The sequence below is a fragment of the Podarcis pityusensis genome (genome assembly GCF_964106645.2).
Source record: "Podarcis pityusensis genome assembly, chromosome: 12".
In the NCBI taxonomy this organism is placed as follows: Eukaryota; Metazoa; Chordata; class Lepidosauria; order Squamata; family Lacertidae; genus Podarcis; species Podarcis pityusensis.
Genome location: NC_138037.1, coordinates 26,470,027 through 26,489,443, shown reverse-complemented (window position 1 = coordinate 26,489,443; position 19,417 = coordinate 26,470,027). Strand labels below are relative to the sequence as shown.

Below are 19,417 nucleotides of genomic sequence, written 5' to 3'. Positions count from 1 at the left end.
TGCAGTACTGAGCCAATTTAAGGCTTTATAGGTTGAAAACAGCACTTTGAATTGGGCCTGGAAACTAACTGGTAGCCAGTTAAGTTGGGCCAGGATCATAGCTGTCAAGCGTCCCTTATTTGGCAGGACAGTCCCTTATCCCAGCGCCATGTCCCGCTGTTGTCCCTTATTGATGATGTCCCTTAAATTTCCCAGGTTTCAAAGGAAGCAGCTCCTCTCCCTCCCTCCCTGCCGGCCAGGGAGAAGGGAGGCTCCAACTGTGTTGCTTGGCTGCGTTGCTCACCCAATAAGAAGTCTAATAACTGGGGGGTGGAGCTTGCATGCCTTGTGCTGATCAAATCGGCTGCGTTGGCTGGGGACTCGCCTTTGCTCAGCGCTTCCCAGCGGAGAGGTGACGGTGGTTTTCCTTGAGGCTTGAGGCTTCCCTTATTTTCGAGGCTGCTGGTCCCTTATTTTCAAATCTGTAAGTTGACAGCTATGGCCAGGATTGGTGTAATATGCTCAAACCATCTTGCCCCAGTGAGCAACCTGGCTGCTGAAGTTTCCAAACCATCCTTAGAGGCAGCCTCACATAGAACATGTTACCGGAGCAGATGGCATAAGTTTGGTTACCCCTGCCCAGATGAAGGTGCTACCCGCTGAAGCTTATGAAAGGCACTCTGTGCTACCAAGGCCACCTGAGCCTAAAGTGATGGCAATGGATCCAGGACCCCCAGGCCGTGTACAATATACTTGTGTCCTGCTTTTGGCAATCTTGACCAGATCCTTCCTTGCTTACCTTCAGCTGTGCTACAGCATTAAGTGCTCAGAGACTGTTTGCAGGAAATGGAATTGTTTTATAACAGTAATCACCATCTAGCTTGTTGGAGTCGCGTGACCATGAATCAGCATTTTTTATTATAGGTCTTAGTGGCTCCTCCTATCTCAGATATGCCTTCTACTATAAACAGCTGATCTACCTGGGTCAGCAGATGGAGAGGCGAGACTGACCTGTCTCCCACATTAGTGACTCCAGCAGATCACTACAAATATATATAACTTTACAAAGGACTAGCACCAGCATGTGTTTCCTGTTCCTTCTCCTTTCCCTTTCTGTTTTGTGTCTATCAGGTTGTTAGCCTGAGAGCACAGACTATTAAACTTTAAGCACTTTACTAATAACTAATTCCTGCGTTGTAATTTCAAAGCCCAGTTTAACCATGATCAAGGCACATGCAGCTGGGATGTTATATTGTTAAGATGGATAAAGAAAGTGCATCTCCACTCATGGTCTGCAAATGAATGGGCCACACCGTGTTAGATGAACTTGAACTGCTCATCTATCTGGATGCAAATCTTTTCTGCACAATAGGTTCCCAATCCCGTAAGGGAATTGGATTGTGTCCAATGGTGGTGTTATTCTGATGGAACTCTCTTTTGGGTCAGAGGGCCTTTCATCAGGAGAATGGAGGGGACTCGTTCATGACACCTTTCTTGCTGCGTCAATGGGTCACTCAACATTCCAGAGACTGTTTGGAAGACTGCAGAGGGAAATAATTAAAAATAGTCTCCCTCCCCAGTCTGCTAATGGAAGCCTTCACTGGATCAAATGGACTTGCATTGGTGGGTGAAGACTATTGGACACAACCCATAATGTGACGAAGGTTGTTTCTTCTTTGCTTGATCTGACTGGATGAGAGAACTCATCTCAGGGTTAATTCCATAGCACTGGCTGAATTGTGTATCTTTCATGAAAGTGTGCACATGGCGCTTCTCATCACTTCCACATATGAAAGTCTACTATGGTAAATTTATCTTGTTTGTTACTGACTCACTGTCTTCAGTCAACTATTTATTGGCCTCTGCCAATTAAAAAACAACAACAATCTAAAAAGACAGACAAATCTTTGTTTTATATAAAACTGCTGGAGTATAGAAGTTTTATTGTTTTAAATACAGTAAATGTGAAAAAACACACATTTTCTACAAGTATAGCTGAATTATTATTTACAGTACTCAATTTACAACATAATTTTAAGAAATGCAGAATAGAGGCAAGAGTCTCAAAGTGAAACAATTCTTTGGAATCCAAATTACTGTTGGCGAAGGGCTCAATCCCCACCTCACTATGGAAAAATGTCTTCTAAAAAAATCAAATTGCAAAACATATTCCAGACCATGTCAAATACTCTTTAATACACATGTTGGTTTTTATAGAAGTGAAATAAAACAATTTATGTGGTTAATCAGCTCTCTCTCAACACTGTAATCTGCATTCACCCAAGAAAGTTGAGTCACAGAAGTCCAGGACCAAAAAAAGGACACGGGTGGGAATCAGCCTTCCCATGAGTGGGGTCCAATTCAAGGAATTCCCTTGCCAGTGGAAGAGGAATTTCTGCCAAATCCTCCTTCACCATCAGCCTGAAAACAGCTGCTCCAGAGGGTTAGGAACCTCCTGAAACAGCAAGGGAAGTGATGCAGGAGACTGCAGCAGAAAAACAGCAAAAATGGCACCCCTTCTAACAACAGGAATTTCCACTGCATAGGAATCCCTCCTGGGAATGGAAGAAGCCCAGTATCCAGCCCCTAGTATTTAACTTATGGAATTTACTGGCAAAAAAATGTGGTGATTGCAAGTAGCTCAGGTGAATTTAAAAGACGGATTCTAAAAATCCATGGAACTCTCTTTCATCAGCTGTCAGAAATGATAGCTAAACACAACTCTCCTTGGATTGAAGCAATATACCCTTAAGACCAGATGTTGGGGAAGGTTATCCTGCATGTTGCAGAGCAGTATGCAAGACTGCATGGATCCTGGTCTAAACCCAGCAAGGCCTCCTTATGTTCTTAAGGCTGAGCTTGGTTTGCTACAAAGGTTCTGTGGTGTTTAAATTATTAAGTAATCTGGGTGCATCCCATTATCTAGATATGCATTTGGATCTCGTTAAGCACAGGAGATCTCATTAGGTTAATAATAAAGATATGATCTCTGGGCACAAAAGCATGTACATACTGATCTACTCCAGCCACTGAAATGAACTGAGAAGCTGTTTCTGGCAAGGCAGCTCTGTGTTTGCATTTTAAAGTGTTAGGAATTATTTATTATATTGCATTTTTTTAAAGATCTGATGTGAATATAAACACGGTTGTGATAATAGTTGTGTTATTATTCCACAGTTTCCCTGAAGAGAAGGTTGTCATTGCTGTACTTGTATTGAAAAATCTTCGGTATTTTTAAAGTGAAGTTCACATATGGGGCACCTGAGATTTTAATTTCCACATGCATACTTTAGCCTAAGCTTACGTAAACTTGTAATGTTAAGTAAATTTTCAGAAAACTACCTATAGGGAAGTAAGATATTTTAAAACCTATCAGTAGAAAAACAACAACCAAAAAACTTTTAACCGATGCACCCCAGAAGTAAGCCTCACTGAACTCAGTGCAGATTACTCTATGTAAAAATAAAGATGACTGTTTCCTTATGGTCTTTTTTTTAAAAAAAAACTGAATATTGCCAGCAAAGTACATGCACATTTAAAATCTACAGTCTGGAAGTTATCTGTGTACTACTTGCCAGAGCATTAGCATCATAGCCAGATCTGATCTTCTCTAGTCTCTTCCTAAGGCATGGCAAAAGCAGTATACCTTTACAAGTCAGAACCACAATTGGAAGAATGACTGCCATCATAAAAGTAGGGGGAGTATACCATAAAAACTGGCCTATGTCAATCCACTTATTCCATGCAAACACTAATGCATGAATGGTGCACAGCAGCAAAGCTAAATGTCCCATCTTGCTCTAGAAAGAAAGAAAGAAAGAATAGGTTAACCTTTAAAAATGAAAGGAAATTAAAACAAACTATAATACACACTGCTGCATATTCAGGGTTTCCATCAAACAGGTGGGGGGGCATCTGCCTGTGTGCATTTATCAACAGCTTTCCATGCACATAATATGCAGGCATGGAAATAAATGTCATCTGCTGATTGCTGCAGATAAAAGCAGTTGTTACAGCACAAGAATTAGTTCAAAAGGCGACAATCCTTGTTATTTTAAAACACCGAAGGCTTAACTAAGATTCTGTGCAATTGTTGAAGAATGCTCCTTGTTGTTTTAGCTGCATATTCAGTCCTATGCCAAAACATTATCTACCTTATATTTATATCCCCACCTTTCTTTGCTCATGCAACTCAAGGAAACAAGTGGTTTCCAGGCAGTCACCCATCCAGAATCTGACCAGGACCAAACCTGCTTAGCTTCAGCAAGGTGGTTGCCTCATGTGCTTAGAACACTGAGCTTCTAAGACAGGGGTCAGCAAACTTTTTCAGCAGGGGGCTGGTCCACTGTCTCTCAGGCCTTGTGAGGGGCTGGACTATATTTTGGGGGGGGGGGGGAAATTGAACTAATTCCTATGCCCCACAAATAACCCAAAGATGCATTTTAAATAAAAGGACACATTCTACTCATGTAAAAACACGCTGATTCCCGGACTGTCCTTGGGGCGGATTTAGAAGGTGATTGGGCCGGATCTGGCCCCCGGGCCTTAGTTTGCCTACCCATGTTCTAAGACTTAGGTCTGCATAAGACAAATGGAACTCTACCACAGCCAACTTGAAATCTGGTAGAGTGATTTTATATTTTCTAAACTCTTACTATCATCATCATTATTATTATTTATTCAATTTGTTAGTCGCTTTATCTTGTCCAGAGCAACTCAAAGCGACTTACAAATGAACAGACAGACAACACCCCTCTATAGATACATAAGAATAAAGAGGAAAAAGAAATACATTAAAAACATTCCACCCACTTCTAAAAGGCCTGGTTATAGGGGAAGTCTCTTGTGTGGTGCCTGAATTTAATAGATAAGAGATTCGTGCCACCCGCATTCTATAGCGGAAGAGTTGAGATCTTTGGTCTGTATCTTGACTAGCTCTCCCTTTGTTTCCAATGCAAGCTGTGCCAAATTTCCTTCTACTGGCCCTGGTGGGTTCAGCACTGCTCTTTGCATATACAAAATGGGAGCAGGGAAATTACTTGCAAGTGTCCCAGTTTGCTGCATCGAACAACAGCTTGAAGTGCATCCTTATAAGCTGATTTACATATGGAGAAGGCTCCACATGCCGCATGGGCAAGAATCTGTGGCACTCCAGTTATTGTTGAATCCCCAACACCCATCAGCCCTATTCAACATGGCCAATGGCCAGGGATGGTGAGGGTAGTAGTCCAGCAATATCTGGTCACACAAACTCTTTCATGCAAGGATCCATCTTTGGCTCTAATCAATTTCCATCTGGTGGTATGGGAATATGATCGCATCAGCAGCTATTTGTAAATGTCCAGTGTCGGATCACAGAAGGGGGGAGGAAGTGTCCCCTCCCCCCCCCCGTTTTTCAGATCTTCTCAATTGGCAATACCAGAGAGTGAACCTCAAATCTATCACAAAGAGTATGTGTTTTACCACTGAGCCATGAACAATCTATGCCGTTTTGTTTATGTGTACCTGGATATAATGAAACTCTCTCCAGGTCAGCGAGAGGCTGACAGATGGAATTGACGTTACTGCCAATACAGCCAGCAGAGCAAGCCCCAAAATTCCTAGAGACACATAAATCTCCATTCTCCAGACATCGTGTTCAATCCAGGCATCTTCCTTTTTCTGCTTCACCTGTGGACAGAACACTACACTTTAAGAAGTGTTAGAATGACAAGTACACTTAAGATTCCATGGTGAAACTCCAGTAAGAACCAAACTGTATAGAGATTTTTTTAAAAATTTTTGCAATTGCAGCTATCATGGGAATAACAGTGGGATTAAAAAATAAATAAAACTACCCCAGTTGGCACTAAAGTTCCCCCATCCAAGCCTGTATGCATTTCACGGATGGGATGAAAGTATCCAGGTGTGTGAACCAGCCTGTATCTTGTATAGATCATTGTCAGCTAACTAAAATGCTGCACAAAACAGGATACGTTGGGATTCTGTTGATATTTTCTGTTCACCTGTGCATGCTACAAATTAGAGCATAGTCCCATTTCAGATCTTTAACTGCAGCATTGTTTATACTGATGTCCCCCCAAAAAGTGCCATCAGCCCTAACCATAGGAAAGTCAATTAGATGGAGAAGTATTTACTTCAGCAAAGTTTTGACCCCCAAGGAGACTTGTTCCAATTCCTTTTTAACTTGTTTTTCCCAGCAGGACTGCATTATTTGCTGACAAACAGAATTCCATCTAAAAGCTAAACACAACCTTTGGCAAACTGTAAGAAGAGGTAAGCAACACCAAGAAGCAGTATTTTAAGCAGCTAATCAGTAGGCTTACTTGGCAAGTTTTTTCGCTCTGCCAGAGCAGCCAAGGAGTCTAGATGTTTTCAAATAACCTGCATAATTGGCCTATATACAGAAATGAGCTGCCGTGATTTCGGTATTTACAGTTAGAACTGTGTTGAGGTGCAAAGGAGGTCTGGGATCTGGAAACTTTCAACAGCAGGCACAGGTTCTCTCACCTTGACAACTGCATCTGCCAAAATTCTCTGGAAGGCATAATTTATATGAGGAGAAGCCAATGCAGTGCTCTACAGATGTTGTCAGGCTGCAGCTCTCCCAATCCCTGACCATGCTGGCTGGGGCTAAAGGGAATTAAGGAGCCAACATCTGGAAGGCACCACATTGGATATCCCTACCATTTTATTATTTTTGGCTATAGACATGGATAAATCAGAGATCTGTGATTTTAAAAAATAATAATGAGGACTTAAAATAAAAAGTCAGGCAAGCAGTAGCTATCAAAACATCCTGTGTTAATGATTTCCAGACATTATTCATGCTGTGGGGAATTGTATTTCTTCTTCTTCTGGACCATCTGATAATTAGTTCCATTGAATGAACCTGGGTACAAATGTTTTGGGATATAAATCTTTGTATTTGTTCTCTCCGCTTTATTTGTAAGTTTATAAACTTTAACTATGTCAGCCCTCACCTTGGTGTTTCCAACTCACAATTTCTAATCATTTAAAGGTGCAATCCTATACCGACTTACCTAGGATTAATCCCCATTGAACTCAACGGGACTTAATTCTGTATAGAATTGCAGTCTGTTACACTTTTGTATAAGGCCATCATTCTACAATATTCATTATGGGACTGGGAGACCCACACAGCATTCCAGATGCCAGCACACCATCAGCTTAAACCGATTTAATGGCATTATGACAAAACAAAATGGCGTACCTGTTGATATGCCCAGTTCAAGAGTTTGTATCTGTAGGATCTCCTCATTGGATAGCACAAGCTATAGCAGGCATGTAACGAGGCAAAGAAGAAGCTAAGAAGTCCAAACTGTTTCCTTGATAGCATCCATCTGTCCAACCATTGTGGAAAACGTCTATACTTGGTTCCATAGTGGAACTGGAAACCTGCAGCCAGTACTCCTGGTAAATAAACCAGAGCCAGCAGGGTAATTGAAACCACTGGTAAGACTTTGTTTATGACCAGGATTGGGATTTTATAAAATGTGTTTCCTTGATTAGTTACAAGGGGATGGATGACGTCCCTTAGGAAAGTGTAGATAAAGGTTAGCAAGGACAGTACCAATGCTGTCTTCACCGGCAAATGCCATTTAGGGAAAAGGTCGTGTTCGCAGTGCTTACTGGGAGGACAGTCAAACTCATCAATACAGATTCTTTTATGAACATGGGGGAGAGCATCTGGTGTGCCAACCACTTGTAAATCCATCACCTGAAAAGGAGAAGATACGATACATAAACCTAAGAGGTATTTAAGAGTACTTTATCCGTATTGGTAGATTCCTTGCATTGCTGACCTTTGTGGACTCATATATACTCTTATCTGAAACTGTTCTAATTGTGCACGAGGTTTTAGGATGCAAAATGTAACTAAAATATCAATAATGAACTGAAGCAACTTAAGGCTGGTTCCATTGCAGAGCCATGATTTTCACTGATGATTTTTAGGCACCAAGGTTTATTCCCAGAAGGGAGCCACCTCCACAGATTACATTTCTTCATCAACCCTTTGTGAAGAGGTGGGAAGGAAATGCAATTCAAAACATGTAAATGGGAACGGAATGTAATCTCTAGTCTTTACAACACATTTATTCTTGTGTGAAATACAAAAAGGCACAGTAATGTCGTTTTCATCTCCTGGACCATTGCAGATCCCTTGATCTGTGGTTTGGAGGTGGACATATCAGCAAAAAGAGAGGAGTAGGGTTGCTGTATCTATACAGGCAGGGCTTCCATACCGGGATGTATTTCACAGCAGGTGCTGCTTCCGTCAAGGTATAACTGAAATCATGAGAAAAAGCTGTGCCTGCTCAAATTCGCTCTTTTACATGATGATAGAGATAGTTCTTTCCATTACCAATTTTCAAAGCAGCAGCCATGTTAGTTTGCCGTAGCAAAAACAAAGGAGAGAGCCTTGGGGCACCCTAAAGGCTAGCAAATTTGATTATGGCATAAACCTCTGTTGCTAGAGCACAGTTCATGAGGTACACCAAGTGGGAAATTCAGTTGCAAAGTGTGGCATACACACACCGAGGGACAAGAAGATCTCTCTCTCTCTAGATATATATAAATGTTGAGAGTAGAACTTGTGACAATTCTATTACAGTTTAGAGTCATGTGAAATGTTGTTTACACATTACCAACTACTCAGCATTAGGAAGGGCAATTTACTGGGCTGCCTTGGCACCTAAGTGTTTGTCCTTGCTAAAGCTGTTCTCTTGAAGCTTATATGACTATATGTCCCCATTTCATTTTCCTAGCACTTTCCCTACACTTGGGAAATTCAGATGAATGACAAGTAAGGTCAGATTCCAACTCTAAGGTAACAGAAGATATAGCCAAGTTCCTTGCTGTAGTCATCAAAACTAGATCGCAATTATTAAATGTCACATGTTTTGAGTTGAAATTTCTGTATTTTTAGCAATTTTAATTTTAGCAATTTTAATTGTTTACAGATTGAGGCTGCAATCGTAACCCTTTAAATTCCATAGGATTTACTTTTGAGTAGGCATGAATTGGATTGCGCTGTTATGCTCCCATTTTAAAAAGGTACCATTTGTCTCCATGTCTCATTTTGTTTTGCTGTGGTTGTCCTGATAACCCTACACTGCTTATGGTCTGTAAATAAAGTTGCACTATTTGCAAGGGCCTGAAATACTTTCCCATAGACTTTATTTTCTGGGGAGGCTGCAGATAAAGAGCCTGGGGAGTAAAAGCTCTTTGAATCTGGCAGGCCAGAGCACCAGAAGGATTAAGTGGGTCATTATGTCCCCTTGCCTAAGGCCAACCTAGCATGTGTAACATACCGTATTTTTCGCCCCATAGGACGTACCGCCCCATGGGACGCACCTAGTTTTTTGGGGGGGCCGAAGCACGGGGCGGGCTCCGCAGCTCGCCCCGTGCTTCGGGCTGCAGGCTGCTGCCTGCAAGCCTTGCGCGCCCGGTGGGACCTCCCGCCGGGCGCGCAAGGCTTGCGGATAGCTTCCTGAAGCCTGGAGAGCGAGAGGGGTCGGTGCGCACCGACGCCTCTCGCTCTCCAGGCTTCAGCGAAAGCCTGCATTCGCCCCATAGGACACACACACATTTCCCCTTCATTTTTGGAGGGGGAAAAGTGTGTCCTATAGGGCGAAAAATACGGTAAATAAACACACACACAATAAAGATTACCAAATTGTTGAAATTCTCCCAAGTTCTTTCAGGATTCATTTTCTGATCTTCATTCTGTTCCATGTTCTTGACCAATGACTGTCCTGTGCCCTAAGGCAAGAGGATCTCTGCAAGACAATTTTCACATGGTCCATTTATTTGTATCATGCTATGCATATGCAGTTGGTACTTTAGAAATACACATAAGCAATCAAATGCACTGTCTTGAGTTAGCCTTGATGAACCTGGGGACTTTTATAGATTTTGTCTTGTCACACAAATCTGAGAATTAAAAGTACACAGGTTTTATAAGTGAAATGATCTGAATTCTACACAAGTATTTTTGAGACCCAACAATGACCCACATGATCTTTAAGCTGTTTCATAAACAGCCCCCTTCACAAACACCCAAACTGCGGCTCCAAAAGCTGTAGGGTTCTTAACATCTTCAATCTACTTCTTATTGTTCTACTTGGGTTTAATTTTCTGCATGAATCACATATGGCAGGGCTAAACAAATGAGCATGAGCTGATGGAATCCTCTTATTTTCCCACAACTCCAGAAGAGAGAATAAAGGCTTGAAAATAAAAGAAAATATTTCTTGCTTCTATTGTACTTGAAGGGAGCAGACTTTACCAAGGTGACAAGAGAAACAAAGGAATGAAATAGAATCTCCACTCGAAGGTATCTGTTAGTCTTGGCCTATCTTCCTCACATGGGCATGATTAAAAAAAAAAGGGGGGGGGGGAGAGAGACAGATTTCTGTGTATCCCAGATTACAGCTATCATAAAAGACCAAGAGGCATGATGCCAGGGTCTATGTTTTGTAAAACAAACCCAGACAGCTTAAGCAAGCGGTATCTTCAGACTGGTGTACCAGACACTTTACAGAAGTGTCGACATCATGATCTTGCCTCACTCTACGCAGATGTTAACAGGCAAAAAAATGTTGCTAGGGATAAATTCAGTTTCAAAAACTCTCTTGGTAGCTGTTTAAGGCTGTTGAGTAAAGCAATTAAAGAAACTCTGTTCACTATAGAAAATGACCAAAACAAGAATCTGCAGTGAGGTTAAAGCACACTTCCTTGGTGTCACAGTTGTTTTACACAGCCCCTGGACAGTGGCAGAGGAAGGGGGGTGCACCCCCGGGTTGTCATCCCTGAGGGGGGTTGACATTGCAGTGCCGCCCCCACCAGGGACGCTCGCTGCGTGGGCGCCGCCCTCTGGGTGCGGGTGCCGGAGCAGCTAGCTCCGCCTCTGTCCCAGCACCCTTGATCAGGAAGTGAACATGTACAGGGCTAGAAACCTCTGACTTTCCCAAATGAGATTCTTACCTTTTTCAAGCTATGGTATATCATCTGCCCTGCCCACATTTGCCTTTGGCCATGCCTACTTTCCCCTCTAACCTTTCCCACCACCTGTCTGCCCACAAGTAAACATGGCTCCTGCCAGGTGGGGGGGGGGAGGATCCTCTGCCCCTGCCTTATGGCCCAGGACCAGAGTATCTTAAGAACTGCATCTACCTGTACAAGTCTGTCCAAAAGTCCAGACTGTCTATAGGTGCCCTGCTCTATGTACCATGGTTATTTGAAGTACTGCAGGTGAGCATATTACACAAGGCCTTTGGGGCAATGGTGCCACAAGACACGGGAATGCCCTGCCAAAGGAGGTCTGTCCATCCCCACTATTCAACAAGCAGCAGACATACTATTTTCCAATATGCTTTTTCTCATGCTGCCTTTAACTGTATCTCCTCTCGCCCCTTGGCTGTTTCCTTCCTCTCTACTATTCCTCAACAGTAGAAGCTATTCCTTCCTCTCCTCCTGCTGATGCAGCAAAAGGACTGCTCTAGGCAACCACCAAGACTTGTCTAGCAATAAGCCTGGCTTTGCTCATATGCCAAGAGTGATGTTGTAACATAAATATCTATGTGGAGAGCCAGTGTGGTGTAGTGGTTAAGAGCAGTAGACTCATAATCTGGGGAACTGGGTTCGTGTCTCCACTCCTCCACATGCAGCTGCTGGGTGACCTTGGGCTAGTCACACTTCTCTGAAGTCTCTCAGCCCCAGAGTGTTTGTTGTGGGGGAGGAAGGGAAAGGAAAATGTTAGCCGCTTTGAGACTCCTTCGGGTAGTGATAAAGTGGGATATCAAATCCAAACTCTTCTTCTCTTCTATGTGCTCATAGCAAGCTCCAAGCACTGATTCTTATGTAGTCGGAAAGACACATCCAAGCACAAAATGGAGGTACACCGTGGTAGACTTCAAGACACCCCAAGGGTTGCAATAAATGGGGGTACTTTTAAGAAGTGGGGGTAACCAAAACAGTTGTTGAGGATTTTTTGTGTTCAGTGGCTAGAGAACATCTGAGCGTCTGTTGGGAGCTTGGAGCAGAAATCATGACAAAGATGGGCTGGAATGGAGTGTCCTCGAAAAGGGTATATAGCTAGTTGGCTGGCACCCTGATCAAAAGCACTCCAAACCACCAAGGTTTTTAGCTGGGGCAATCAGAATAAGATCCACTATTTGACTATTGATTCAAAACTCTAAAATGTATTTTATATAATTGACTTTTTATTTCTATTCTTTGTATATCGTATTGTTGTTTTATTGCTATTGCCGATAGCTGACGCAAATAAAGAGTCATTCATTCATTCACTCACTCACTCCGAACTATGACGTTTCGTGGCAGGTCCCGTTGAGCACAATTACTTTTGCTTTCTTGGCAAACCCTGTAGAAGCCTGATTTAAAGCCTGCCCTGCAAAGCCCAATAAAGTTTTGGCCAGGAGGCGCGTGCTTCTCGTAGACGTGTACAAAAGCAAACACCTCTCCCCCAACCCCCTTTCGAGGATATGCTGTACCTTATGACGTACAGAAGAAGCCCGTCACTGCCCACCTATCGCCCCTTGTTGCCGTCACGGTTTCGTTTATTTATTAAGGCATTAATGGAATCTCGTTTGCACCGCGGGGTGGCGGGGAAACGAGCGGAAAAGAAGGGAAGGCTGCTGGAGGAGGCGAGAGCCGGCCGTGCTTGGAAAGCGGAGCTCGCTGTCCGGAGAGAGGGGCTCGGAATCTCACGGCGCCTTCCCGGGCTCCGCAAATATTTGGCTAGCCGGCCCGCCTCCCACTGACATCCCGCCCTCCCCCGGAGAAGGAGGGGTTGTTCCGAAAGCTCGGGGACTTCTCGGCGCTACTTACAACAACTTTTCTCCGTCTCGGGGCCCGGGGCGACGCGATCCCGAACTAGCACGCGGAGAGACCCAGACTAGCGGCTCCTCTGCGGAGCCCGCTCGACATGCAGCCGCCTACCCCGCCCTTGGCAGCCCCGCCTTCGGCATCTCTCCCTGCCTGGTCGGCTCCGCCTTTCCTTCGCCTCAGGAGCCGGCGGATCTTGCAGGGAGTCGCCGGCCAAAGTTGTGTTGTTTGCTTAAAGGGGTGGGGGGGGGGGCGAATCACTCTTGTAAACTGTTGCGCTTGGCGTAAAGATGTCGGCGCCCTCACCGTCTGCATTTGGCTGCCAAGTGTCCGTAAGCCGCGCCCCGGCACACGACTCCAAGCACTTGCAACCCGCCCCCCGTCCTACTGTGAAATAGTATGAACAGACTTTAGGCTGCAGTCGCATTTGCTCATTTTGCTGGGAGTGAGTCCCATGCAGCAGAATGGGTTTATTTCTAGGTAGTTACTCATAGGATCGCGCTGCTGCTGTCGCGCGGCGTGCTGCACGTAGGCGCAAGAAGTCTGTACTAATCGCAGGGTCGTAGTTTTCAAGCCCCACCTCGGGCAAAAAAAAGCCTGCATTACAGGGGGTTGGACTAGAACACTAGGTGATATATGTGGTCCCTTCCAGCTTCACAATGTGGACACATGTTTGTAGCCTACACTTTCCTAGACTAGTCAGCATATAGGATCACCAGTGAGTGGGACTTCCGGGGTGGCGCCATCAGTAATGGCGGATTCCCTCTGATCTGGAGGGACCAGCTCCACAGGAAACCGGTCTTTTCCGCTACGGCGAAGCGGGGACCCTTTCAAAAATCACAGGCGGATGAAGCCTGTGACCATGGGACTCGGCGGGCACCTTTAGCGCCCTCCCAACCCGCAAAGGAACCCACTAACGGGCTCCGAAGTGAAGAGGGGGAAGTGGCGCGGTGCTGAGAGTCAACTGCTTCTTCCGTGGAGCGAAGCCACACAGCTGTTGCCGGAGAGCGCTGCCTTTTTCCTGGGACAATTTGGCTTTTAAAACAATCACCGTGAGTACTTAAATTTCGGACAATTGGACTCTAAATAAGGAATTGCAAGCAGAAAGGAAAATTGGACTTAAAAGTTTATTTCAATTTGGTACTGAAACGGGAAGGTCTAAACAGGAAGTCAGCCTTCCGTTTCTTTGTAGATAGATTAAAGCAAAGACATGGCAAACTAGAGTTCAGAAAATCGCTTGTAAAGGATTAACTTTCACCATTTAAAATTGTTGAACCCCCTTCGGAAGCAGGAGAAGAGGGGGGATTTTTTTCGGACTGTTTAAACCTGCAGAAGTGAGTGTAAAGCAAAGTAACTTTCCACCGTCTTGATCCTGGAGCGGGGTGTCAGGACTGACTTTTTTGAAGCTCATTGACCAGAGACAAACGTTTTTGACAGATAGCTAAAAGAAGAGAAACATAGTGATTCCATTGCTCCCTTTCGCATTTAAAGGAACAAATATTGACAAAATATCCGAAAAGGAAACTTTGTTGTTAGATCTGTCTTTAAAAGAAAAGAACAAATAGAAGTTTTCCCCCTAGAGGGAGCCTGTGAAACTGTAACCAATTCTGAATCGGGGAGCTTGCAGCTGCTACAGATTACGATCGTGGGAATAGACTTCTGACCTTGCAGGACAATGTATTCAGAAGCTCTGCTGTGTGCTCTCTGTAAAACAAGTGCCCTACTGGAACAGCTACATGAGAAGACGGACTTGATGACTGATGCGATCAGAAATTTTGAACAGGCAGTGGGAAATTATATGGAGCCCACCCAGGAATCAAATCAGGAGTGTGCCCTGACAGAACAGATGAGGGAAGAGGATGTTGCTGAACCTCGGGCGCCAGAGATGGAGGGAGCTGCGGCCCAGCAGGAACATGAGTTCTTGGATTTGACAAATGAACTTGGAAAAAGCCAGATTTGGAAAGATAAAGTTTGGCTTGGTTTGGAAATGGGGGTTTGGATAGACCCCCCTACGCAGGGATGTTTGGACTTTTCAAGTCTGGTAATGGGCCGTGAGATGTTTGGGGTAGTGGGGGCTCTTAAATTTGGAGGGACTTTGAAACATGTTCTTAAATACCACATGGAGTTTAGTGTGGACTATGGAAAAGGGGCTGATTTGTCGAGAAGGGTCAAAGACATTGTTAAGCTGGAGTTCCCACGAGTGAAAGGAGCAGGAGACAAAGGAAAATACAGCTATAAATATGAAGAAGAGCCGCGGAAGGGACATGGAAGGGACTTAAGGGCCTCGGATATAAGATTACCAGGTTAATGCGCTAGACTGATGGGATAGAGAGGACTGACAAAACCCGGGACCAGGAGGAAGAGACGCTGGATGAAGATTGGATTTTTTTTTTATTTTTTTCATTAGGATTCTTTTATAAAATTGATGAATGTTAGAAAAATGTTGGAATGAAATTATTTGGCTTTAGCAAAAATATTTAAAGAATTATGTAAGAATATTATGGTTATGAGAAATTGGTAAAAATAAGATTTAAGTTTTAAGGTTTTTTTATAGTAAGATAAGATTAAAATAGATTAAGGTAATGTAATGACAGAATATTATGAAATATGGAAAGGATTTGCTGCGACAATTAACAACTAGGATACAAAAAAAGGGAGGAGGAGGAGGTCAAAGAAAGAAGGTAATGACAGTTAAGGATTTGAGAATATTGGATTTGTTTTTAAATGTTTGTGGTATATTTTTTGATTTTGATTTTTATTAATTTGTATTGTTTGATGTGGTTTGTTTTTTCTTTCTCTTTTTCTACTTTGTTTTCTTTTGTAATTCTAATTTTTTTTTCAATAAATATCATTTTAAAAAAAACAAAAAAAAACAGTGAGTGGATTACCAGCACACAACACAGTATGGTTTACTCCCACAGTATCTTGGGAACTGTAGTTTAAGGCTGCTGGGAATTGTAGTTTAGTGAGGGGTAAACTACAATTCCTAGGATTCTGTGGGAAACCACGTATACCAAACTTTTCATGGTGACATGCTTTTTAGACATGTGTCATTTCATGACACAGTAATTTAGTTTTACTAGCAAACCGGAGGTTGAACTAACCCTTTTCCAGCCACAGGAGGAGCACGGGGAGCGTTCACACCACACACACACACACACACACACACATATATACATATGGGGTATGTGTGACCCCAGATGCTGATAAATGGGGCCAGCAAAGCAGGGCCTCTGGGGAACAAGATCCAGTGTGGTGTAGTAGTTAGACCTGGGAGACTAGGCTTCAAATCGTCACTGGGCTGTGAAGCTCACTGGCTGACTTTGGGCCAGCCACTGCCTCAACATACCCTACCTTACAGGGTTGTTGTTGGGATTAAATGAGAGAGGGAGAGCCATGTATTCCACCACTAGCTTCTTGGAGAATGACGCCAACAAATAAACACAAGGGAAATACCTACTTACTTGTGAGGTTTGCAGAATGAAAATAAAAACAAACACCAACTCTGAAAAGAGGCAAAACCTCCAGGAAACAACAATGAAGATTTGAGTCTTGTGGACCCAAATAGTGAGCTAGAATACTATAGAATCAGAACTCTTTTCAGCCCCATGTGGACTTTCGGGGGGGGGGGTTGGGGAAAAGAAAAACCAATACAATAAAGGCATGGCCAAAGGGAGGGTGATGCCCACAGCAGCAATGGGACATTGTGGAGCAACGAATCATAGAATTGTAGAGTTGGAAGGGACCACGAGGGTCATCTAGTCTAACCCTATGCAATGCAGGAATCTTTTGCCCAATGTGGGGCTCAAGCCCACAACCAGGGGATTAAGAGTCTCATGCTCTATCAGCTGAACTATCCCAGGCTTCCTGTTCACTAGGCCTGTTGTGGAAGTTGGAAAGAATGGGTAATTCTGTGGAGACAGATGACTCCGCCCTTCCACAGGTCTGCTCTTCCTACCATCTGTGCCACGACCTGCTGACTTAGCATTACTTTGAAAAATAAAAATAAGCAGATTGGGTTATTTATCTACTAGTCATCCTTGCAGGGAGCCAGGGTGACAAAATTTTCCACAACAAAATTAATGCCTATCTTGCTTGATCAAGTATTGTTGTTTGTTGTTGTTCTTTTGTGTTTGAAGACTTAAAAGAATTTGAGACTTTCTAGTTGCGTGTAGATAAATATAGTGAGTTGATATTTGTTTGTCTGTTGGTGGAGCTTAGTCAAAGGGCAGTTCAAAATATGAATAAAATACATCTCCACCTCAATACAAGAAAAATGAAGACTGGCCAGGGAATCATATTTGCTGAAGCAACTGAATTCAGAGAGAGAGAAGAGGCTCTAACCCACAAACCTGTGAGTGAAGTAAAGCCATTAATCTTTAAGGTGCCAAAAGGCACCTTAAAAGGAGTTGCCCTCTCTTGTGTTTTGGATCACATGTCAGTTTGTCCTCAGGGTCGCCAATCTATTTTAAACCAGTGGCAAACTGCAATGGTCTCCAGTCACAAAAAGGCGGCTGTGGGGTGTGGCACAGCACAAAATGACCGCCACAACTACAAGGATTGAAAAAGGCGACTGGAACACAAAAGGGTGCTGGTGTGCTCCACCCCACCCCCACATCATAAATGGAAAGAAGGCACCCAAATCAGCCACCACTGCATTCACAGAGAGCAGTCGTTTATGCCTCTATTCAGAAGGAAGGGTTGGTGTCCAAACCAATGAAATGTGGGCATGTTTAAGGATGTGTGTTCAATGTGGAAGAGGCTGAGCCAGTGCAAACAGGAAGTGATCAGGAAGAACGGGCTCTTGTGGATTTTTGAGGGGACATTTCCTGAGATCTTTTGTGGCGCCCCAAAGGCACCGTGTTGGTGACCTCTGCCTCAGGTGTATATTGGGTCAACTCACCACTCCATCCACTGTGTAGTAGACAGATTATTCTGATAAAACAATTAAAAGGCAACAAAACTGAAATCCCTGTGCAAGCTTACCTGGGGAGTACGCCTTACTGAATTCAGTCACCCGGATGAAGAAATGCTCAGAGTGGAATGATGCGCAGGCAAACCATCTTTGCACAGAAGGGAAAAACTGCTGGCAAATTTGAAAGCATCTGGAAGGATGTAATGGCCAGGCCAGGCGCTTAGGGGAGCCAGGCCTCTGTAATACCGGCCGCTACCACCCTCTTAGGTTCTGCCTAGCTTTGAAGCTGAGGACGCTTGAAATTATGGGCTCTTGTGAGCAGGAAAGTATATTCCCAAAGTCTACTAACCAGACACTGCCACCTAGACTTTACCCTGTCATGTCCATGCAGCTCATTTTACAATCTATAGGTGCATCAACATGGGACTTTACAATGTGGATTCGAAGCAATGTGTACCCAGGGCTTTTTTAAAGCCGGAAATCCCTAGAACTGAGTACCGGCACCTCTCAGGTTATAAGAGAACAAGGAAGGCGTTCATGGTGAGTTCTGGCACCTCTTTTTCTAGAAAAAAATAGCATCGTACCTCATTCTTTAAATTGAGATAGACGGTGAAGAGTTCTCTAAACAAAAGCACTAAAAGGGTGTATGGAGGAAGATGAGATGAATAACACTTAAAAACCTTTGGTTCCTTGTCAGAGAAGTTGTAAACATCACTTTTATTTTTGGCAGGAGGTTTTAGGACTTTAAAAGGTGTAAGAGGCTTCTTTCTTCCCTCTGAGACACTCTGTGTGATAAGAAACACATCATTCTGTCTGTGTGAGGGCTAATACAGAAACTTAGGGATGGAGAATTATTTGGGCAGAAATATGGAGTTTTTCAGAGTGGGTGGGTGTGGATTTTTGTTACAAGGGCTTCCTATAGCTACAAACAAATTAATGGCCCTGTCAAATCTGAAGTGCTTCCCTCTCTCCCATACATCTTCCATCTTTATCTCAGATGTTTAAAACTGATACTGTGGGGTCTAGAATATATATTATAGATGTATGTGGGTCTGTATTTATTTTGATTTATGTTTATTTCCTTTCCCTTTCCTTTGTTTTGCTCAGCACTGATTTACAGCCTTGTTATTCCACTTTTGCTGTAAATGGGGATGGGGCAGGAAGAGGGGTTAATAACATGTTTCTCCCTGTATATCCTAGCTGTCACATCTTATCTGCCGATGCTGCAAGCTGCAATATTTTCATGACTTTTGAATGCTGATGGAGAAGTGTCTTATATATTAAAGCACAGAGAAATCAAAGGGATCGCATACGGCTTGTATATAGTATGAAAAGGGGGGAAAACTTCAACAAATCTTTTTAAAATTACCGGAAGATAATATAAATAAACAAGTCAAAAATGTAAAACAAGCTACCTCAGTATCGTAATGGACTAAGGCTGTGTACACCAGGGGTCAGCGAACTTTTTCAGCAGGGGGCCGGTCCGCTGTCCCTCAGACCTTGTGTGGGGCCGGACTATATTTTGAAAAAAAATATGAACAAATTCCTATGCCTCATAAATAACCCAGATATGCATTTTAAATAAAAGCACAAATTCTACTCATGTAAAAACACCAGGCAGGCCCCACAAATAACCCAGAGATGCATTTTAAA

At 43.4% G+C, this 19,417-nt stretch overlaps 1 protein-coding gene across 8 annotated transcripts; it reads right to left on the bottom strand.

Annotated features, from left to right (window-relative positions):
* Window positions 1–1,885: 1,885 nt before the first annotated feature.
* STEAP1 (STEAP family member 1) lies at window positions 1,886–19,201 on the bottom strand. 8 transcript variants are annotated; one of them, XM_080975207.1, is made up of 6 exons: window positions 12,853–13,203; window positions 10,020–10,232; window positions 9,676–9,782; window positions 7,214–7,720; window positions 5,485–5,649; window positions 1,886–3,779 (listed from the first exon to the last, which is right to left on the bottom strand). In XM_080975207.1, exons 3-6 carry the CDS (start codon window positions 9,736–9,738, stop codon window positions 3,522–3,524), a joined length of 993 nt encoding a protein of 330 aa, XP_080831333.1. In that variant the 5' UTR covers window positions 9,739–9,782; window positions 10,020–10,232; window positions 12,853–13,203; the 3' UTR covers window positions 1,886–3,521. The 8 variants fall into 8 exon arrangements, with proteins under 8 accessions (XP_080831333.1, XP_080831334.1, XP_080831336.1 ...); XM_080975208.1 differs by having other exon boundaries at window positions 10,020–10,164; XM_080975210.1 differs by lacking the exons at window positions 10,020–10,232; window positions 12,853–13,203 and adding an exon at window positions 19,180–19,201.
* Window positions 19,202–19,417: the final 216 nt, after the last annotated feature.

What these genes read in the sequence shown, in the direction of transcription:
- STEAP1 (XM_080975210.1), bottom strand. Translation starts at nt 9,738, where the DNA reads ATGGAACAGAATGAAGATCAGAAAATGAATCCTGAAAGAACTTGGGAG. An exon ending in GGGAGAATTTCAACAATTTG is followed by an intron (nt 7,721 to 9,675) that starts GTAATCTTTATT and finishes TCTCCTTTTCAG; the next exon opens with GTGATGGATTTACAAGTGGT. An exon ending in TGAACTGGGCATATCAACAG is followed by an intron (nt 5,650 to 7,213) that starts GTACGCCATTTT and finishes TTCTGTCCACAG; the next exon opens with GTGAAGCAGAAAAAGGAAGA.